Genomic DNA, 23618 nt, shown 5'->3' with positions numbered 1-23618 from the left:
TGGTGAAAACGACGCATCGCAGCAAGAGCAGACGACGTGCGGCGCGTGACAAAAGACTCGATTGCAGCGCCAGTAGTTTCAGTGACAGCCGCTGCGTCTACGCCGGCCAGTGGGCTCGTATAGAAAGCTGTGAAACTGAAGCACTGAAGTATGTCTATGAACGGTAGCTCAAGGCAGCGCATTCGCAGTTCCCGTGATGCACTTCTGGTTCTGGCACTTCCATGTGCACTTCCCACACTCGGCGTAGGAATTTAACGAGCCGCATTTCGCTGCCCGCATTTTCGGAGGGAGGTTTGTAGCGTAGTAGACTAGAGCTTACTTGTTTCCATCTGACAGAGCGGATATGGGTCCCGAAAAGGACGTCGATCCGAAACAACCCGAGCCGGCGGCTGCGAGCGAGGTAAGGGCACGTAACGCAGCAAACGTGCTCAGACGCAAGTTGACTACTCCGCACTACCGTCGCCGTGGCGCATGGTCTCGACCGCGAGGGAAACGTGCTGGCGCCGAGGCGACATTGAACTCGCTGCACCACACCCGTGTCGTATTTTTGAAAGACGAGCGGGCTCGTGTGGCTTTCATACATTACAATTATGTTTGTCTTGATACCTTGATTTTAAATACCAGAAAGCGTTGTAGAAACGTTGCCTTACAGCCGTTTTGCTGACGAGACACGAAAGGGCTTCGCTCTTATCGTCGTCGACAGACCTTGAAACTTTGGTCCATTATCGCGTAGACGCGATGTGTTGCTTTCTGGATGAAAGGAGCGCGCAAGTTGTGCCACGCCGCCAGCTGAAAAGTGCTGGATGAGGGAAGTGACCAGCGCGCGAGACCCGCGCGTCGATGCAATATGAAATTAAGCGACGCGTTTCGGCGTTTGTCCGCATGCGCCTCGATGCGCAGGAGTGGGTGGGAGCTGAGCACGCGGGCTCGCGAGCATGTGTAGCTTCGCCTCGTGAAATTGGAGCGGCGTCTACGGAATGGGACAAAGCGTGGGGGCAAATAATTTTTTGCTTGGTTCTTTTTTTCTTTATCTTTTTTTCGTTCAGTTTGCGCGATAGAACTCAACATTAAACGATACGTGCAAGCGAGTTGCCAAAAATGCGCCCCTTAGCGGAATCGGGCTATGCTGAAGCGTTCGCATTGGCCTCGGCAGCGGGAGTGTGTTTCTTCCTCACGCTCATTTTATTATTGTTTCAGAAATCAAGTCAGGCTGTTGATGGCCAAGAAAAGAATACTGGCGGAGAGAATGCTGCTGCGTCAACCCCTGGTAATAAGTGCTTAGTTTTTCGAGAACGAATATGACATTACATGTGGAACATGAGATGGATATGTGTGCTGATAACGAGTAAAGATGCTCGTCTCGGATGGTTTTGTACTTTGTCAGCAACTGCAGTTTTCTATGCTACCATGAGCGATCCTTCCGTGGTGCTCGTGCCATCATAGCCCGCGTGCTTCGGAACGCCAAGTTTGGAACGCGCAACACCAAGTTTGCAGAAATGCTTGCTGTTATCTTAAACACGTTCTACTGCAGGTGTTGCTGCGCCTCACGTATGCGCCTGCGAAAATCGTTCATGCCGAGTAGAAGTTCCTGATTACGGAAGAAAAGCACCAGCGCTTCCCTACTGCGGTATCTGTCATAGCATGGGCACAGTACTACCACCTAGCTTGCATATCTGTAATGCAGCACAGTGAGCATTAAATTAAAGCCATATTCCTGTTGCCATTTTTTAAAATTCATGTAACATTTTGTAATATAAAGTGAAACTCTTTATGCGGCAGTCACTTATTAAAATTTGGTACACATCTTTCTCATGAAGCAGTCTTGTAAAGGTAACCGAAATGCTGCCCACCAGAGAACTGTAGTTAGTGTGTTCATTCACTTGAGAATATGGAGTGTTTAGTGCAAGGGCCAAGCCGCACTCATTCCTAATTGACTTTGAAATAATTAGTAGTCTCATCTTATTTCAAAATGGCATTGTGCTGACAAAGGAACAAAGTTCACTGGTGCAGGTTTTTAGATGTAATTGTTTATAATTTACATGCTTTGAGCAGTTTAATTACATGTAAGTTCAGAAGCTTTCACTTATTCACAGAATTAGACCTGCCACTAAAGAACCAGTATGCAGCCTGCGCTCCCCAATTGTCACTGCTGTTATGGAGGCAGCTCAACACTTGTAATGCTTATGAAACATAGTTGGTTAACTTAGTTGCAGTGGTTTAAGTTCTTGGAATGAGCAGGCACATTTTATTGAGACACCGAATGTTGTTTTCCAAAATAAAACATTCCACTTGGAAAAATCTTGTAAACGCAAAAGAAGTGCATCACTTGTGAATTTGTTCTATTTTGTCACAGCGAAAGGATAAACAAATCCAACTTTTTTTTTCTTGAGAAAAAGAAAGCTTGTGACAAATTATGGCTTGTAGCATCCCTGACAATGTTAGTATTTCAGTGTGTGAGAGGGCATTTCTTGTGATGCTGGGCCACTACTCATTGCAGCACCTGTGTCGACTGAGGCAACCAAGCAGGAGACGGAACAGTCTACTGAAGCAAAGGATGAAGGTATGCTTGTGTGACAGTTCGGTATACCATTGGCATACCTACCAACTTTTACAATTTTATCATGAAGTGCCCGATTCTTGGGGCTTGTTTATGGTTCTCGTGTCGACAGCAAGAATCTTATTGTTGATTTGTGTTTATATTAGGACAAAGCTGATTTAAAATAAGGCAGAGCCAATCAAAAGAATATGAATACAGTTGCAGACCGATTTTACAAAGCCTAATTTTTTTAGACTGCCCTGCCCGGTCATTCTGACCTACCCACAGCACATACACCCACACCATAGAATGACTGTGTGATGGTAACAAAATTTTGGCTGTCATTACTTGTGAATGATTAATAAATTTCATGAACATTGCTGTTGTCAGGTGCAGGTAACTTTTGTTGTGACTGTACATCAATGTGCCTGTTGAAGGTGTCTGTGGAGAACAGTCTGCAAGTTCTTCAAATATTCAACATTTGAAGTAATGAAACAATATTTTTCACCAAATTTGAGCATATTTCGGGGGGTCTTCAGCTGTAGTTAATGATCAATATTTATGGTTTGCAAGCCTGGATTGGTTGCCTTGTCTTGGCTACTAGAAACATTTTTGTGTATTTGTTACCCATATCACATGCATAACTCCCTTTTTTCTCTGCCTAGGTTATAGATTGCCATTTCTGTTGCATCCTATATGTATAGGGTCCTTTGTTTTCTGCTAAAACCCAATAATTCCATGCTTTTGCACCCTGAACAAAATTTATGAAAATTGTGTTAAACCCGATTTCTCCCCAAATCGTACTCTTGAAAAGGATAATTATAAATGGAGGTGTTACAAATGAATGCTACCAACCTTTTGTGAGCGGGTGGTCAAGGTATATTGTATCATTCATATTCAATATATGGATAATCTATTTGCCACGTTCCTCGTTTGCCACTAAAGTGCAAAGTGTCATATAAGAACACGTATATTCAGCACATGCCACCTTCAGTGAACGAAAGCTTGTTGCTTTTTTAATAGCCGCATTTAAACGAACACGACAGTGGCGCATCGCATCTTGTTTCCCGCGCTTAACGTAATGGAAACAATGTTAATGTGCTAGAAAAGAAATACACAGCACTGCCATTGCTGTGCATTGCGAATGGTAGCTGTGGCATTGTTTACCTAACTATTTTACGTTCAAAGAAGTGTGACCAATTTGTTTAGTTGGTATTCCAATTTGTTGCAAGAGAGTGGTTTGGGATCCAGTAAAACAGGATGAAAAGCTCGACTGGTCTAGAATGGAAACAAAAATGCTCCCAATGCATATATCTACATCAAGTGCTGGTAATACAAGGAAAAGCATCGCACCTCCTGCAAAGCGTGCCCTAGTGCACTACTTTTTGTACCTTTTTTTCCTGTATTAAATGTGCAGAGAACCATTTAAAGAACACATTGCCAAACCTGGATCATTTTGGTTTTTGTTAAGGTGATTTCCGTGAAATGTTTTAATGCTTGAGAACGATTTGTAGAGATGAGTTCGTTACATAATTTGTGAGCAGCTCTTTGCAGTTACACGTTAATGTGAGCGATTTCACTTGTTTAAGCAGAACGTTTGTGTTTAAAAGAAGACCGTTGTTTGTGTTAATTGTTTATGGAACTTAACTAGAAAAATCCTCACCTTTGGACTGCAAAAAAAAAGACAGATTTCTCAAGCATTTCCCATTCTATACATACCCCCTGAAATAAAATATATATATAAAACCTGAAAACAAAGGACCCTATGTACATACCTTTCCAATAACAGCTCTTATGTGTCTCCATGATGGTCTCTGGAGTGTAGTGAACCTGCATGAGCCCCCTTTCAAAAGCACTGCAGAAGTGGCAGCACATGCACTTTGTGCTCCTGTGCAATAGTCCAGAGAGGAGTTGCTCTCTTCCATGGTGGAAATGTGTAGTTTTTCAGTAGCTCCATTTCTTTACTTTTCATGGTCATGGTGTGGTTATTGTAGAGACAAAAATGCGTTTTTTTTTTAAAGCTAGAGATGTCTTCTAGTAAATTACCGTTTGTCTTCATAAGTGCATTAATCATGTAGCTGGTTTGGAACTTTCATATAAAGCAAAATACTGTTTACTTTTGCATAATGCCTGCACCCACCACATTGGCCATAAAAATTTTTCTTTCTCAAGTCATCCCCCACTAGAAAATTGCTACAGCAGCTGTCTGCTTGCTCCGGCCAGTGATGATCACTGTGCATGGCAGCTGAGTCTAGGTTTCCACCTTTTCTTTTTCCAAAGCTTTTCTGCAATGGCAGTACACACCACACATGCACTCAAGACTCGCTGAATCCGGCGACAAGAAATGCACTCAACAAAGCAACAATTTCGCTATGTAATCTGATAATGTAACCTGATGACTTTTAGAAATATGTTAGTGCTAACAATTAGTATAGCAAATGAAGTGCCTTTGCAGTTCCTGCAAAGAATGTGTGCCCTTGCTACAAATATGAGTGTTGAAGTAATTTTCTTGTTTTGGCTTACAATGCCTGGTGTGAGAACTCCGATTTAGATATACTTTTCTATTTAGTACTTGAAGCGTTCTCTCAGAAAATGCCCCTTGTATGTTGCACGATTCAACTCTCATAAAAATCCCGCGAAAAAGCATTAGTATTATGTGAGCAAATATAGTATACGCTGGTTTTATTTTTGGTAATATGCATTTAATTGAGCAAGTTAGGTATTTCAGGGCAATTGGCATAAGGAAGAAAATGCAATCATAACAGATTTTTGGCATTGTTTGCAAACTTCCATTTTCTTTGTTGGTTACTACTGTCACACCCTACCAGCCATTGGTCATTGGTCAAAATATATTGTTTGTATTTTTTCTCTGCTCAAAGCAAATAAAAAAGAATGCTTGAACGAATCTTGCTGTTTAAGTACAGTCAGTGTGGTAGTTCAAATGTGTAAGCATCTATATACGTACCCAGTGTGGAAACTTGTCCATCCGTCATGTAAGACGAGTCACTATAAAGAAATTAATGTATGAAAAAAAAAAATTCGAGAAAGGATTAATTGTTTATCCTGAAAGAAAGACAGTGGTGTTGAGTTTCGAACCCACGACCTCGTGCTCGGTAGCAGTGTCTTACCCACTGGGCTTAACACCCGCTCTTTCCGAAGGTGAATATATCTGAACCATATGAATGTGTTGTGCCGTCAGTGCAAAACAAATGTTAAGTTTTTATGAAGGCTTTGTTGAAAGATTTGGTGATGGTGGAATAAAAGCCATCTCTAAGACCACATCTAGAGCTGACTTTTAGTATTGTAGACATAAAAATTCCAATTTTACGAAAACATAGTGCCAAACACACTACGCAACATGTTTCCGTGGTCATGTCATGCGCCTTCAGTCTAGGGCCTTCCTTCATAGACTGAAATGGCACCGCTCTCTGAGGGCTCATGCGCTTGTATTATGCAACAGATAGATGAGCAGTCATTGAGTTGATAAGGAGTGATGAGGGGTTATATGGGTTGAGTCATAGTTGATAATGGTTTGACGGGGCTGGGATGCCAGTGGCGTAGCCAGAAATTTCGTTCGGGGGGGGTCTCGCATTGCAGCTCGGCCTCCTCCTTCAGAATTTGTCGATGGATCAAATACATTAATAATACCTGCATTGCCATTGCCAAAGATGCTGCAAATGAATTCTTGAATGCTACGCACTGTCAAGGCAAGTAAAATATATTTTTTCTTAAAAGAATATACTCGTATGTCCCAAGAATTATACCCGAGATAACTGATATCAATGCTTCCATGTGTTCTGTTTATTTAATAAGTAAAGAAAATATCACACGAACTTTAGAACTATATCAGTTCGAAACCAGCAAAGCATTGCATGCCGCCGATACGAAAAATGCAAAAGCCATGAAATGAACAAGTTGAAGACAATTCTGTTAATGAAACTTTGTCAGTCAAGAACCTTGCTTACATTTTTGTACATATGTAACGACCAGGGGAAGATCTCAATGAGGCTGTCCTTTGTTATAATGTATTGCGCAGGAGCAGCTGTCACCGGTCGTGTAATGAGAGTCATCCTCATCATCATCAGCCTAGTTACGCCCACTGCAGGGCAAAGGCCTCTCCCATGCTTCTCCAACTACCCCGGTCATGTACTAATTGTGGCCATGTTGTCCCTGCAAACGTCTTAATGTCATCCGCCCACCTAACTTTCTGCCGCCCCCTACTACGCTTTCCTTCCCTTGGAATCCAGTCCGTAACCCTTAATGACCATCGGTTATCTTCCCTCCTCATCACATGTCCGGCCCATGCCCATTTCTTTTTCTTGATTTCAACTAGGATGTCATTTACCCGCGTTTGTTCCCTCACCCAATCTGCTCTTTTCTTATCCCTTAACGTTACACCTATCATTCTTCTTTCCATGGCTCGTTGCGTCGTCCTCAATTTCAGCAGAACCCTTTTCGTAAGCCTCCAGGTTTCTGCCCCGTAGGTGAGTACTGGTAAGACACAGCTGTTATACACTTTCCTCTTGAGGGATAGTGGCAACCTGCTGTTCATGATTTGAGAATGCCTGCCAAACGCACCCCAGCCCATTCTTATTCTTCTGGTTATTTCAGTCTCATGATCCGGATCCGTGGTCACTACCTGCCCTAAGTAGATGTATTCCCTTACCACTTCCAGTGCCTCTCTACCTATCGTAAACTGCTGTTCTCTTCCGAGACTGTTAAACATTACTTTAGTTTTCTGTAGATTAATTTTCAGACCCACCCTTCTGCTTTGCCTCTCTAGGTCAGTGAGCATGCATTGCAATTGGTCTCCTGAGTTACTAAGCAAGGCAATATCATCAGCGAATCGCAAGTTGCTAAAATATTCTCCATCAACTTTTATCCCCAATTCTTCCCACTCCAGGTCTCTGAATACCTCCTGTAAACACGCTGTGAATAGCATTGGAGATATCGTATCTCCCTGTCTGACGCCTTTCTTTATTGGGATTTTGTTGCTTTCTTTGTGGAGGATTACGGTGGCTGTGGAACCGCTATAGATAGCTTCCAGTATCTTTACATATGGCTCATCTACACCCTGATTCCGTAGTGCCTCCATGACTGCTGAGGTTTCGACTGAATCAAATGCTTTTTCGTAATCAATGAAGGCTATATATAAGGGTTGGTTATATTCCGCACATTTCTCTATCACCTGATTGATAGTGTGAATATGGTCTATTGTTGAGTAGCCTTTACGGAATCCTGCCTGGTCCTTTGGTTGACAGAAGTCTAAGGTATTCCTGATTCTATTTGCGATTACCTTAGTAAATACTTTGTAGGCAACGGACAGTAAGCTGATCGGTCTATAATTTTTCAAGTCTTTGGCGTCCCCTTTCTTATGGATTAGGATTATGTTAGCGTTCTTCCAAGATTCCGGTACGTTCGAGGTCATGAGGCATTGTGTATATAGGGCGGCCAACCTTCCTAGGACAGTGTTCCCACCATCCTTCAACAAATCTGCTGTTACATGATCCTCCCCAGCTGCCTTCCCCCATTTGCATAGCTCCCAAGGCGTTCTTTACCTCTTCCGGTGTTACTTGTGGGATTTCAAGTTCCTCTAGCCTATTCTCTCTCACCTTATCGTCGTGGGTGCCACTGGTACTGTATAAATTTCTATAAAACTCTTCAGCCACTTGAACTATCTCATCCATATTAGTAACGATATTGCCGGCTTTGTCTCTTAACGCACACATCTGATTCTTGCCTATTCCTAGTTTCTTCTTCACTGCTTTTAGGCTTCCTCCGTTCCTGAGAGCCTGTTCAATTCTATCTATGTTATAGTTCCTTATGTCCGCTGTCTTACGCTAGAAGTTCTGCCAGTTCTATTCTAGCTGTAGGGTTAGAGGCTTTCATACATTGGCGTTTCTTGATCAGATCTTTCGTCTCCTGCGATAGCTTACTGGTTTCCTGTTTAACGGCGTTACCACCGACTTCTATTGCGCACTCCTTAATGATGCCCATAAGATTGTCGTTCATTGCTTCAACACTATGGTCCTCTTCCTGGGTTAAAGCCGAATACCTGTTCTGTAGCTTGATCCAGAATTCCTCTAGTTTCCCTCTTACAGCTAACTCATTGATTGGTTTCTTATGTACCAGTTGCTTCCGTTCCCTCCTCGGGTCTAGGCTAATTCGAGTTCTTACCATCCTATGGTCACTGCAGCGCACCTGGCCGAGCACGTCTACATCTTGTATGATGCCAGGGTTCGCGCAGAGTATAAAGTCGATTTCATTTCTAGTCTCACCATTCGGGCTCCTCCACGTCCACTTTCGGCTAACCCGCTTGCGGAAGAAGGTATTCATTATCCGCATATTATTCTGTTCTGCAAACTCTACTAATAACTCTCCTCTGCTATTCCTAGAGCCTATGCCATATTCCCCCACTGACTTGTCTCCGGCCTGCTTCTTGCCTACCCTGGCATTGAAATCGCCCATCAGTATACTGTATTTTGTTTTGACTTTACCCATCGCCGATTCCACGTCTTCATAGAAGCTTTCGACTTCCTGGTCATCATGACTAGATGTAGGGGCGTAGACCTGTACAACCTTCATTTTGTACCTCTTATTAAGTTTCACAACAAGACATGCCACCCTCTCGTTAATGCTATAGAATTCCTGTATGTTACCAGCTATGTTCTTATTAATCAGGAATCCGACTCCTAGTTCTCTTCTCTCTGCTAAGCCCCGGTAGCACAAGACGTGTCCGCTTTTTATGCAAGTAATGCGAGTACTTGCACTGAAATCATAGTCGCAACAGAGAGTCCATATAAGAAGCAGGAGTAATGCTAAATATACGAGGGCGAGTCAAATGAAAGTCCAATGTGAATATATGACAAACTGGGAGTCTCCATGAGCATTTAGACATTTGTCTCTCTGACTAATGAGTCACGTGACTCTCGTCTTGTAAAACTCCTTGGGTTACTGCTTCAAAAAGACTGACTGTTTCACATCATCATCCGACATGAATCTGGTTGCCTTGAGCTGTTTTTTCAGATGCTCCAAAATGTTGAAGTCGCAAGGCAACAGGTCTGGGCTGTTTGGCGGATGCTGCAGCTTTTCCCACTTGAACTTTGCCAGTTTTGTATTAGCCACATCAGTGACTTGGGGACGGGCATTGTCGTGGAGCAAGATGACCGCACTCCTCAATTTTCCAGGTCGTTTGTTCATGATTGCGACACGCAGCTGATCCGGCGTTTCGCAGTATTGGAAACAATTGATAGTCTCGCCAGGTTCGGCAAATTTGATCAGTAAAGGCTCCTGACGATCGAAAAAGGCAAGTAAACAACTTTCCGGCACAAATGGCGGCCTTTGCTTTCTTTGGGGGTGGTGAATTCGAATGTTTCCACTTTGAGCTTTGCCATCGTGTTTCAGGCTCGTAGTAGTGACAGCATGATTCGTCCCCGGTCACAATTGCAGACCAAGTCGTCACCGTCATTGTGATACCGGATCAGATGAGTCAAGGGAGCGCCGAACCTCTCCACCTTCTGGTGGTGGTTCAAAATCTTGGGTATCCATTGCGCACACAAGAAGGGATAACCGAGATGTTCAATTATGGTGTCACCCAAACCGCGACTGATGCTCACACGCGTTGCCAATTCATCGATGATTATCCTCCGTTCTTGTCTAATCAGCTCACCAGCCATTGCAGTTATGTTGAGGGTGAATGCACGGCGACTTTGGCCCGGTCTTGGATCGTCTCTTCAACTTTCATGTCCTTCTTTGAAGTGTTTGCTCGAACGCTTCACAGTGGCCAATGAAATGCAATGTTCAACGTACACGGCAGCTATACGGGAAACACCTTTCGGAAACGCCTTTCGGAAACGCCTTTCGGAAACGCCTTTCGGAAACGCCTTTCGGAAACGCCTTTCGGAAACGCCTTTCGGAAACGCCTTTCGGAAACGCCTTTCGGAAACTCCTTTCGGAAACGCCTTTCGGAAACGCCTTTGGGAAACGCCTTTGGGAAACTCCTTTTGGGAAACACCTTCAGCTGTCAGAAACCTCACGATACCACGCTGTTCAACTTTGGGAGTGTCCATTATTATGTCACGTAAACATGTTCAACCCAGTGTATGAGAGCATCAAAGAGCCTTTGTCATCACACTTTGTAAAGGAGAGATGCCTGTGTGCTACGTGCATGCCTCGCGGATAATTAACCAAACCATTATGGCGTGGGGTGGGTAGGCTTGCGTTCATTTGACTCTCCCTCGTATATCAGAAATGCGAAGATACAGCTTGATAAAGGGCAAAAAAGTGTCACTGGAAACAAAGTTCACTGCATGTATACACAAAACCTCTCAACAAGATTTTTAAATATATGTATAAGTCTCCAATAAATCTACGTATATATATATGAAAAAGTCGCTGTATATAATGCATAAAACTAGGCAAATAAACATGTTGCGCAACCACAGATTCACGGATCACAGCCTCCGCTCGATCTACTCCCCCTGATGTATCACGCGCGATGGGAGGCGGCGCGCTTCCTCCCCGCTTTTCTTCCTTGCGCACACAAGACTGAGCCACCATCATCGGCTAACCCATGCCAACCCCACCCCCTTTACGCTTTCACTAGCACATACAGCATGCGGCGCGCGGTCGCCCTTCGACTTTATACGGAACATGAGGGCTATGGTGACTGCAGGAATGCGCCTGGAGTGTCCGTATAATTGCTATCGCAATAATATAATAAAAATATCCGGCAACTGAAGTGTCCCGTGGCCCATTACTTTCCGCAAAAGAAGTAACAAAATTGAACTTTCACCATGCGGCAATTTGCTGTGGCGCAACAATGACTTTTTTTTTTTTTTTCTTTTGAGGGGCGGGGGCACGGAAATGAAAAAACGCAAAGGAAAGCATGTTGACCACAATCGAATGCCTGCTTTGGGCACCTAATATGGCTACAGAAGGAATATCGAAGAAAATGTGAGACGCTTAATCCACAAAGAACCATACGCATACTGCTCGGTATCCCACACCGGCGAGACAGAATTTTCCGGAGAGGTTACGCTGATGCAAACACGTCGCAATCCTTCGTGTCCCCGCAGTGATGGCGGCGAGTGAGGCACATTGTTTCTTTTTCTCGTCTGCTAGCGAGAAAGCGTCCAAAACTATGCGCGCGCGCAGTGCTCGGGGCAACATGAGAAAAACGCATGCGCTCTGGCAGGCTCCGGCAGCCCGCGGGCAGGGAGAAAAAAAAAAATTTGAAGAGGCTCAATGTGTCCCAGTGATAAGTAGAAAAATAAACGAGAACGTAGTTACAATTGCTGGCTTTAGTTTCTTGACATGGATGCTTTGGTGCAGGTGAAAAAAAATGCTGATATTATTTACTGTGACATGGCAGCAAAAATGAACCACCACAACACTTCATCTCATCGGACCTCGCTGCGTGCTCTGTCAACTTGTCTGGTAGTGTGTTGATTTGGCTTGTCTCGTTGTATGGTCTGATCTGACTTTAAAAAGTCAATGCACCTTTTAGCGTCAAATGTTTGTAACAACATTAAACCCATAAGGTTCAGGAATTGAAGATCTAAAGCACGACTTTGGAAATGTCAATGCACCTTTTGCATCAAAAGTTTGAGAACTTCATACCCACAAAGTTTCAGAATTGAAATCCATGCGCTCCGTAAATTCCACGGCCTCTGCGAGATGCCGCAACGAGCCCGCTCGTCATCGAGACGCCTTTGAAACTTTGTGCTCGGATGAGGATCCTTGTGTTATGTGACTGGGCATTGCCGCGAAATCCAGCACGATTTCTCTATGTTCACGCTGAAATGTGTTTTCGAACATGAAAAGGACATCCTAGACAAGATACAGAATGATTTTCGGCGCCGGGAGTTGTTTTGGTCGGCGGCACATGACAGCACGAATTTTCATGTAGTCCGATAAGGTTGACGACCAATAAGGGTTAAGGGTTTATACTGGTCGGATCAAGTTTAATGAGATTGATAATGACACTGGACTGCATGGAGATGAGCAAGTGGCACAATGCTTATGAATAGTTCGACCACTCCAGTAGAGTTTCTGCCGTAAATTTTTTCATTTAGCATACACTTACCAGTGCCAGTAGGTGCGCTAGCATTGTTGTACTTGGTTTTCAAGGACTGGGTTAAAATGTGCAAGACCCTTTGACCATTAATTTGTACCACAGATGCCGTGACAAGCACATGGAAGAAAATTTACAGGTATTTTATGAACTTGGCGTAAATCTGGGTGCAAATTTTGTATTTTTATCTGGGAGACCTTTTTGTCTGGGCATAAATGTTAACTTAGTTCTCAAAACTTTCATGCATTGGAATGCCAACAGCTTTAATGCTGAGGAACTCTTCCATCTATTTCATCCCTTCTCAAGCATACTTATACACAGCCTCTCAGGGCATGTCATAATGAACCGTTCAGACAGCTGCACATTGTACATGTTATGGAAAGAACAAAATCACTTATTACTTCATCAAACAGGTGCCTTTCAGTTGAACCTGGGTTCACTAAAGTCATGCTTGCAGCAGAAAGCTCAATGAAATAAAAATTTTGTTAACACGATATTCCATGTTTTAGCAGTGAAAATAGTTCTAAATGTTGCCATAAATGTTCGGTTCACTTTGATGTGGTTAGTCCTAAAATATTCTACCTGTTTCGGTAGCTTAGTGTCTATAGTGCTGCGCTGCTGAGGTCGAGCAGTTTTGATTTCGGCCGCTGAAGTTGCATTTATATGTGGGCGAAATGCTTCTATGCTTAGATATATGTTCAAGTTAAAGAACTGTTGGGGTCTCGGTGCTGGCGCCCGTTATTGCGAATGGGTCGCAAGCCCCAAGGGTAGCGTTGGCCTGGCGGCCTGGGGCACTGGAAGCATCCGAAGGTCCCGGCAAAGCATGAGAAGACTGGTAACAGAACAACTTGTTTATTCTAACATAGCAAAAGAGCGGCCGGTCAGGTCGACCGAAGTGGAGAGACGGGAGAGCACGTAACTCAACAGTACAAATCGGAGCCTCTCTCCTGGCGTCCGGGGGCAGCTGCTCTTATACTCTCGGCGTCGCGGGCCAGAAGGAAGGTCACGGGATGAGCCCACGCAACGGCGGAGCATGAGCCCACGACGGCGCGCACGGTCGAGCCGAGAGACATGGTGAGCCGAGTGTAGTGACGCATCGCCAACCCGCCGACGGACAGACCTCCTGGCACCTCACTTGGGGAGCTCCGCTCCCCGGCTGCCGCGCTTTGACAAGCGTGGGCACACACATACACACGCACATACGAAGACACGTGGCACTGAAACACGCCTGGACACGCTTGGCGGGGAGGCGTTGCGGCGGCGTCGAACGGGCCAAAAAGTCCGCCGCTTTGAACGAAGCCTCGGCGTCCGTTGCATCCGCGCCGGCATTACCGCGCGTTGTAGGCGAAACGTAACAGAACCAAGAACCTCATGTTTTCAAAATTAAACTGTAGCCCCCACTACAGCCTGCCTCAATATTGGTCAGTGCAAAGTAATGTTAGTCTTTGGGATGAGTGTTTCATTCAAGGCCTTCTGACCGACAGTTTAGCTGTGGCAGGTAATTGGTTTTTCAGCACCGAGCGATGCAGAATGACTTGTTTTTTTTTTTTTTTGCATTTAATATGGCAAATATCAAAATGGAAACGTTGTGAAACTGAGTAATCATGTTTTTGCGTTATGACATAGAAAAGGCTTAACTTTTTTATCATGTCATCGTAAGCATTCTTTGTTTGGTTTGCCATTAACCTCCTAAGACCCTTTGTATACATTATATTTCACATTGACTTCAGTCTTTATAAAAATTAACTCTTAAGCGATTACTCAAAATATTCATCCTGGAATTGAACTACAGTGCATGTTGGAACTGTATGGAAGTGGCTTACTAATATTCTTGTCATCTGCTTTCGAGAAAGTTTACACTGGATCAATCTAGACCTGTGTGTTGTCACAGAAAGCAACCTTGAAGTGTTTCTAATTCTTTTTTAGATTGGGTGAAGATCGTGGATCCAGCAACATGGCAATGTACTACAGCTAGTTCTATCATCTCTGCAGTTTAGGCAATGAAATGCAGTTTTTACCATAGCAAATGTGAGGAAATGGTTACTTCTTCCATGTACATAGAGGCGCAGCTTTTGACATCTAACCGTGGTATATGAATAAAAAAATTGAGGAGCCATTCCACTCTGAAGGTGGATTACCAGCGAAGCTGTAGCACATCACACATGCTTAGACAAGTGTACATGTATTTAATTCATCATTTGGTAATGGTGACAATGGCTTTGTGATTACTGCAATACATACCGATTGGTTCGGTTACAACCTTAGGCAGATTCTTTGGCAAAATTAAATTTATATAAAATTGTTGAGTAGTTGAGTGACTTGAATTTGTGTGGCCAAACTCTTCTTGCACAAACTGAGTTAACCATTTGTTGTCTGGTTTCGAAATGTCCACATTGAAGTTTCCAGCGATGATCACAGGGGTAGTGTCATCACGACTAACCCACGCGAAGTGCGTGGTCATAAACTTCTCAGTGTCACACTTGGGTGTGCCTGGAGATATATGCACAGTGTTTATCAAAATTCAGTCATTTGTACGGCTCGGACATCACCACAGTCGGTGGCATTGACCTCTTGCGATTGAAGGGTGTATGTTTGTACATTTTTGTCCTTTGCGTATATGACAAAGCCTCCTGCTCGTGAGTTGATGTGCAGTTCAGAAACGATTCCAGTACACCCATCGACTTGAAACAATGTATTTTGATTTATTTACTACAGTGAAACTGTATAGCTTTACCCCCCCAATGCATTTGTTGTGTCTGTGGGCAAAAACTCAACTAATCACAGTGGGAGGCACACACCCTGCTGGGTTCCTTGCAGCACTACTAGATAGCGCTCGCCATCACAGATCTGTGGCAGCGGTGGTGCCAGCCGTGCAGGGGAAAGACAAAAATGTCACGCAAAAACTCCTATGTATGTGTAACCATTGTGCCACTTGCTCATCTCAACGCAGCCTGGTGTCATTACGTTATGAAACTTGATCGGACCAGTATAAATAACATAGCTGTGTCGACACGAACAGCTGTGGACGGCGGTGCAAGGTGAATCGATGATGCAAGCGAACTACTGTAGGTGACGGCGCCAGGTGCACTGATAACGTCCCGATCATTATAAGCCGTTGTCACTCTTTAGCGCCTTATCCATCTGCGTCCAACCATTATTACTTTTGATCAACCGTACTCCGGCGGCAGCTGCTGTGTATGGCGCCACCACATGGGCCCTATTTTGAAAGCGATGTGCAATGGAGAGAGTCATGTTGAAGCGAGACAGGGGCCCCTATTTTGAAAGTGATCTGCGATGGGGGCAGAGAGTGCGGCGAGTACTGCAGACATTGAGATCCATAGCCCATGCATCACAATCAGATTTTTCACAAAAGGAATGCATGACGCTGCGACTGGCAGATCTATAATGTAACACGTTCTGGGTGGCTAGTAAAAACTTCGGCGAGTTGTTAGTGCGGCACATTTTTTTTTTGCTACGAAAATACATTGCCCACTGCAAAACAAGCATACGTACTGAGATTGACTGCATACACAAGGTGCTCCAAAGTGCAAGCTCCTTGGTATTAAAGTGGAGTGTTCCAAGGGTTCCAAAGCAACTCTTTCAGTGAATTTGATAGTCGGCTATTAAAGCGAAAGCATTAAGGGGTCAGTGTAGCAGAAAATTGAGCCTTCTGCATCAGGTGTTGCATAGGCAGAGATTTTCGAACCACACATACACAGGCCATTCATGTGACGCAAGGAATTCACTGAAATAATTGAATTTCTCAAGCTAAAATACGTGGAAAAAGCATAAACTGCGACTTACACAACCTACAGACTGATAGCTTTCCGATTGTAACTTGAACATACAAGAAAACATAATTTTGTTATGCAAAAACTCAAACCCCTTTTCCAGCGTTTCTACAATGGACAGACTGGAGACGGTGTCCGCCATTTGCGCACGCCAGCGTGTAAATATCAGAGTCCACGTAGCAGTGCACCCGCTTCATTGAAAGACTTCCAGATAGCGCTCACCTCCGCTGCATCGTGGGCCCTGCAAGAGGCCACATTTCGACCAGAAAGCTGCCTTCGTGCATAGCGTTTGCCATGAGCGTTTCCTGGTAGACAATACGGTTACATACGCTGCAGTTGCCGGGAAGCGTGAGAAGCAGTCTGCAATCTTTTAATGCTATCGCGTTCCACTATTAAAGGCGAAGCTTCAGCGTCCTCCAAATTTTTGTTGACAAAAGACTGTTCCCTGAGGAAAAATACTAAAACATGCCTCCTAAACTGCTCAATAAGATTGCTTGCTTCAAGCTGTACGAGTGCTACTCGGGCGAAGTGGTGTCACATGATTAAACTTGATGCAAAAACGACAGCAGTTCCAGTGGTGACACTTGTACTTGGTAAAATCAATAAACCTTGAATACTTTTACATGGGGTTGGATTTCTAGACTTATGACATAATTTACATTTTTTTTTTTTACATACTCTCGCAAAACTTGTTGCACATACTTTATATTATGGCACTATGGTATCGGCAAAATTTGTGCGAGAGACAGCGTATAACACTCGGGGGGCTAAAAATTGGGAACAAAATATGAATCGTGTGTCTATGGGCCTATTTGCTGCCTTGTAAGGTGTGGGAGTAGCCCGTTTTGGTGCTTGGTGGCACCTTCTGGGTTTGAGATAGCGGGTATAGGTTTAAGCACATCCACACAGATGTAACACTGCTTTTTGCTGGCACTGTCGCTTGGTCAATGCCTCCATTTTGGTTGGTCTACTGTTAGCTGCAGGACACAATGTCTTGCTGTTAGCTGCCGAATCAAGCGCAAAAGCTGATAATAAGGGGGGGGGGGGAGTTGCTGAATATGACTGGGTGCTCTAAATTTGAGATCTGGTTGTCTGAAAATTGGTTAACACATAAAGCCTGTGCAAATATTTTTGAAGTTCTCTATACTGTATCTACACTAGGCACTTGTATTTGGGCCTCCTCTTGCTAAAAAAGCACCAGTGGGTTCATTCAGCATGCACCACATGTACCAGGTGTTTCTACAAAGACTGAGTAACATTTAAAGACGGCCATTGTCAAATAAGACATTTCCTCCGGAGCGGGCAGCCAGCGTGCTGCAGCTCCGTCTTAGTGGGCTGGCTGCCTGCTGGTGGGTGACGTAAGTAGAACTCACTTTGAGGAGTGCGCCTTTACACTCGCTATAGCATCTCAGTTTTGGTTTTATCCGCCGTGGTTGCTCAGTGGCTATGGTGTTGGGCTGCTGAGCACGAGGTCGCGGGATCGAATCCCGGCCACGGCGGCCGCATTTTGATGGGGGCGAAATGCGAAAACACCCGTGTACTTAGATTTAGGTGCACGTTAAAGAACCCCAGGTGGTCGAAATTTCCGGAGTCCCCCACTACAGCATGCCTCATAATCAGAAAGTAGTTTTGGCACGTAAAACCCTATAATTAAAAAAATTATTTATTTTTGTTTTATTTGCTTGTGCAAAACTACACACCCAGGCAAGGAGTCGGTATATGTGAAAAGGAAATTGTTTTTAGTTTTGGTTTTGCGCACTCAGATAGTGAAAATTCTTCATGTCAAAGTTCTGCGGGTAATCACATTTTTCCATATCCAAAAGTTGATATGGCTTGTGTGCCGAGATCACCTCAATTTCCCAATTACGATGAGCCTGTTGAAATAAAGATTTAAAAGGTAATAGATTTTTGTTAATTTGCATATATTTACCCTGCATCACCTGCCGCTCTGCAGTTGCCACCATTGACATGTTCCGAAGGGACCGTCCTTTTATTTCAGAACAGCTATTTTTAAATATTACTTAGTTTTTACTTAGTCTTCGTAGAAACACCCGGTATAGTGAATTTCACTGTTCGAACATGCGAGTTTTATTGCTTAGAACAATTTTTGTCGCTTCATTTTTAATTTTTGCACTTATTCACTGAGATGACATTGTTGACCGAAAGGCTGCACTGTTCTCATGTAAGACCGCATTCAAAATACATCAGTTAGGTGCAGCAATAGGAATTGGTATTCTCATCATATCTGAAGCAATACAGTGCAGATCACTTTGCGAAGGTAGCCATAGTAGCTGTTGTGCAAATAAATTACTACAAATAACATACCTGAAACACTATGCCTGGTACCAGTTCTTGAGCATGATGCCAGTTGACTGGTGTTTGTTAGATGTCAAGTGATGTCCTGTGAGAATGCTTTTAAGTGCCACAGTGCAGTGTATATACCTTGCTTAGCAGGTGCTGCTGAAAGAGCTGGAGAAGGCCAGGAGGGCAGGAGACGAGCGTCAAACCGGGCCAATGGGCGTGTGAGTGAAGGCAGTCTCAGTGGCCGTCCCAAGCGGCGCAAGCCCAGAAAGGAGGGGGAGAGCCACAGCCAAAGTGAGCCCGAGGGCATTGACCGGGAAGGAGGAACTCCATCTCGGGGTGGGCCCCGTCCTTACCAGCGACGCGTCCCTCGGGACCGTTCAGACACAAGGCCACGTGTTGATGTGGATGGTGCGTATGTCCTGCCCAGATACTCGTAAGAATTTTGCAGTCCAGCATGTTGGTATTAGCCAATCTGTCTATATTTGTGGAATTCACTGTGAATGCTGCTGACCTAAGCACTTGTAAGCCAGTTCTATTTGGATAAAAAGCAGGTGGAGAGTGCCAACATTAGTAGACTCAAATGCTAGAAATTTGTGCCAGTGCAGAAGCCTACGAGCTGATAGCACTATGCTATCACTTGATCCTTTTGATGTAGCAGAGCATGGTGCATGTTCACCTTGCATGGCAAGCATGGAAATGTTCTGTCATAAGTTGAGTGTACATGGATAGCAGTTATTTTTGCTTCTTAAGCACACAACGCTTAAGTGCTGAAGAGAACCTTCGGTGCTGGGAATTGGGCTCCAGTCCTGTGAGATCTTTGTGCTGTTTGGTTGCAAGCATTTGGTAAGCCATGTAACTGCCCTTGTCTCCGTATTAAGTTTTGGCTGATTTATTATTCACCTTTTTTTCAGAAAGCATCCCCGAGTCACATCGTTACGTCTGGGGTGAGAGCATAGATATTTTATTGTCGCTTTTCAAGACTTTGTGGACACACAGTGGATTGCAGAGTCTAATCATCTTCTCCCTCAACTGCAGCTGATGACATGTGCAAGCGTTCATTGTACATTGGGAACATGTCAAGCCAGGTGACCAAGGATGAAGTTCGTGCCCTGTCAGATGCCATCCGCAGTGTCCGCTTTGTAAACAGGCATGTTTCTCTTCAACATACTTCTTGCTTCTCCAAGTGCTTTCCAAAATAGGGCTTCTGTGGTACAGTATGGGAGCTTGGCTTGTTGCCTGAAACAAGGATTATTGTGGGCAGTATGCCTGTATGCCTAAATTTTCTGTTACAACACAATTTGTCATGAACATGAAATATTGTTTTGTAGGAACTAGGCTTGGGCAAGTTTTCTTTATTGTTCGAATTCAATACAGTCTCACCTCGATAGAGCAAAGTTGTACGTGCAGCGAAAAACTTTGTTAAATTGCGAATTTTGTTAATTGAAGGCTTTAAAGTTCCAGCCTTAAAAACAACTTCCCAGAGCATTCCAGGTGGATAATGTCTTGTTAGTAAGCACTTAAAACAAATCTCAAGTAGGTCGGGCCATAATAGCATGGTTATGAGCGCCAGCACGTGCGGTGCAGGTCGCACCAAGAGCAATGCAATGACTTTGTTCACGGCGTCAGAGATTTGAGTGTGTTGTGTCGTGCAGAAGACTTGAAAAGGAAGACGTGCGTCTTCCTTTTTGTCCGTAATTCTTGTGCTGCTTCACCAATCTACATGATTAAATATGCGACAATATCAAAGTCCACAGCAATATAACATCTGGAAAATAACTGTTGAGTCGCATGTCTTAGCTTGTGCGGGAGCTCTGTTTGTGGTGTGCATTTGCCTCGCAGTTAGCACTTATTTTCTACTTCATGTACTACCTGATGCCATGAATGTCACCAGCCTTGTACCAGCGGTGGCCTTTCTGAAGAGCAGACGCAAGAAAATGTGTTCTTTGGCATGTTAAGCCTTGGAAACCGTAATGCGAAACCACTGGAAGCATGCGTGTGCCTTCACCCTGTCTGCTTCATATGCCAGTGCTCTTAATGCTGCTTTTCACAGCACTGTTAGCCAGCATGCTGCTGGTGCCTTACAATGGCCGCCCGGTGCCTATAAATGCACACACGCCCCTTGACAGTTCGCTCTAAGTGAAGCGACTTATTGGTATGCTTTGAGTAATGTGTTTTGGTCAGAACTTGGAGAAATTTTGAATGCAATAATTCGAGTAATGCAGCTTTGTTACGAGCGTTTACTGTAATCCGCACCCTGACTTTGCAGTCAAATTTTTTAAATTATTGCTGTGGGTTAGAAGTGCAAAGATGTGGTACACAACCAAATGTTTGGAAATTTTGCTTAATTGCCCAAGCCTAGCAAAAGCTTTGACGGTAAACTAAAACCAGAGTTGTTTGATAGAGAAGTAAAACCTTGTGTCCCGCTGCAATGACTAGGTTATACTGTGTACAGGATGCACGAAGAATTGTAGTTATGTTTCGGCGAATGAAGGCAGCACTCATTTGACATCTTCTTTTTTGCACTGTTTACAAGTTATGAATGGATAGCAATGCATTCTGTCCATTTCAGTGCACCTAGCTGTGCTGGTTGGTATTACTGTCAGCATTTCTTAACCACACTCACAAAGTTAACTTTGCACTGACGGTATCCTGCCATTATGAAATTGCCAGTGAAATTTTTGGATAAAGCACTGGCACCTTGATTTGAGCAAAATGCAACAGTGGCAATTTATGGAGTTTTAATGCAGGTTAGAGCCCCAACTGATCAATGTTGGTCTCACATATTGGCTATTTGTGATGTCACATTTTTTTTTTTTAGACAAGTGAGTTGCATTTTCACCTGCTGCAAGTGCTCTTCCACTGTGTTCTTTAATTTTCACTGTTAGTAAGACTGATTCATTGCATGTGAGAAAGTTTATCAAATATTATAAATTGCTACATGGCTTTGACCAGGCAGAGAGTTTGCAAAAAGTGTTTAGAAAAGTGCTTCGATTTTCATATGAAACATAAGCCATTACATGATCTGCATTAAGACATGCAAAATTTGAATATATAGTGATAACCTTCATTATAAGTTGTCAGGATGGCACGGAAACCTCAAAACGTCTGTGTTAATGTCAGGGAGGCCCTCCAGCATGGTGTAAGCATTAATGCACTGAAGTGAATGGATGCTTCGGACTGGCAATGCAAGTGTTTTTATGTAGGTGTAAAAGACTTGCAAAAACCCACAGGTGAGCATTTGCATTGGTCACTAGTAGTGCCTTGTCTGCTGTCTTTGTGTACCTCATAACTATGGAAGCCACCCCTATGCTCAACTGGCAATAGGTTAAAACCTGATTTGTCTCGAATTATTGGCAAGATTTTTTTTTTACCTTTAAACGTTTTAATGTAATATACCTGTAAACAAGGAACCCGGTGTGCGCTTCAGTGGGGTCCACTACTGTCATACTTATTACAGGCAGCTGTTGCTGCATATTTAATTCAGTGAAATGGGACAACAGTAGCAAAAAAAAATTATAACATTGAAGTGTAACATTGAAACATCGATGTTACCAGTGACTACTGTAATTTGAAAACTGTTCTTTCACAAGTGCATGGTAAGTAAAGTGCAATAATAATGTGCTTTTCTCTTATCAGTTGTGCATGGTCATCGGTGAGTTCTTGGGAAATGCTTTTCCTACCAATCTTCAGATTATTTCTTTTGCATGTCTTTTGCCACATTGGCACTATCTGATATCTTTATGCACTTTGCATGTCTATATCTTCTGTGCATGTTTGCTGTCTTGCGCCTGCTTTCGCAGAATTTTTCAACGTACACTTGCAGCGCTAAAAAGAATATTACGTGGTGCTTCCTAGTGGCCGAATTTGTACAATTCGCATAGTTCAATCCCATTGACCTTATGTTTACTACTTTAGTGTCCAGATTGGTCACCTGTATTAAGGAACAATTTGTACGTACAGCTATTTTATCAGTTTAACAAACTTTTATTCTGATAGCAATTATATGGACCTTCCAGGTGCACTTTTGCTCTCGTCGTGATGTTCCGTATAAAATCCAAGGGCGATAACACTGTCGCCACCCGTCGTATGCTGTATGTGCGAGTGAAAGCATGCGAAGGGAGAAAGCTGAGAGCAAACGCGCAGTCTTTCGTCGCCCAAAAGGCCGTGGGGCGATGGGAGGGAGGGCGGCGTTGTGCTACAGCAGCAACTGCGCATTTCGCGACCGGGTGCAAGGAGAACCCAGGATCACGGCTCACTCTCGGGTGTTATATATGGGGGAAAGCGGGGAGGCAGTAATGGAGGGAGGGGGGGCGGGGGCGGTTTTGACTCCCGCCAACAAAGGCATACTTTGCACGGTACTTTGTGCACGCTGCGTTCTTGCTGCTCTTGTGTTGAAGCGATAGACTACGCAGTCACTTCGCTCGCTGCCACGCTTGCTCACACCAGCATTTTGACAGCGAATGTCTGCGCTCATCGAGTGTGATGTGTTCATGTTTGCTTGTGCATGCTGACAACATGCTTGTTACTTCATTTTGTTAGCGAATGTTTCCAAGTTTATACGGCCAATAAAACTACTATCCTTACTTCATATAGCTGCCTACTAATTTTCTGTCAAAATTGTTGCTTCGCCTTTTGGTCAAAACTGCGACTTCATTGATCTTGGAGAGCTGTTGCATTCCAGCAGTTAAGTGTGTCCTCAATGTTATCTAGCTGGATCATTAAATTCTTAAAAGGTACTGTAGGAGCTGCACAATTTGTTGTAATACTTTAGTTGTCGTAGTCGATGGTTATACAAGTAAGCACTTCTAACATGTTAAGATCAAACATGTTAAAATTGAGATAGCAGACTGCTTTTACCAGTCAGTTTCAATTTCTTCTGCAAATGAAATACAGTAATTGTTTGCACAGCTAC

The 23618-nt window shown here is 43.8% G+C and overlaps 1 protein-coding gene across 3 annotated transcripts in view; it reads left to right on the top strand.

Moving 5' to 3' along the window:
* Positions 1-204: 204 nt before the first annotated feature.
* LOC126547266 (uncharacterized) overlaps positions 205-23618 on the top strand; it is a 36716-nt gene continuing 13302 nt past the window's right edge. Inside the window, exons 1-6 of one of the 3 annotated variants that reach the window (XM_050195231.3) lie at positions 205-400; positions 1198-1267; positions 2498-2560; positions 18857-19114; positions 19618-19650; positions 19742-19853. In XM_050195231.3, the coding sequence (XP_050051188.1) occupies positions 344-400; positions 1198-1267; positions 2498-2560; positions 18857-19114; positions 19618-19650; positions 19742-19853 (593 nt within the window). In that variant the 5' untranslated portion in view covers positions 205-343. Of the gene's footprint in view, positions 401-795; positions 990-1197; positions 1268-2497; positions 2561-18853; positions 19115-19617; positions 19651-19741; positions 19854-23618 lie in introns of those variants that run through there. The other 2 variants (XM_050195230.3, XM_050195232.3) reach the window with 2 other exon arrangements.

This window comes from Dermacentor andersoni, chromosome 1, assembly GCF_023375885.2.
Source record: "Dermacentor andersoni chromosome 1, qqDerAnde1_hic_scaffold, whole genome shotgun sequence".
NCBI classification, from domain to species: Eukaryota; Metazoa; Arthropoda; class Arachnida; order Ixodida; family Ixodidae; genus Dermacentor; species Dermacentor andersoni.
This window is presented reverse-complemented; position numbering and strand designations above follow the sequence as displayed.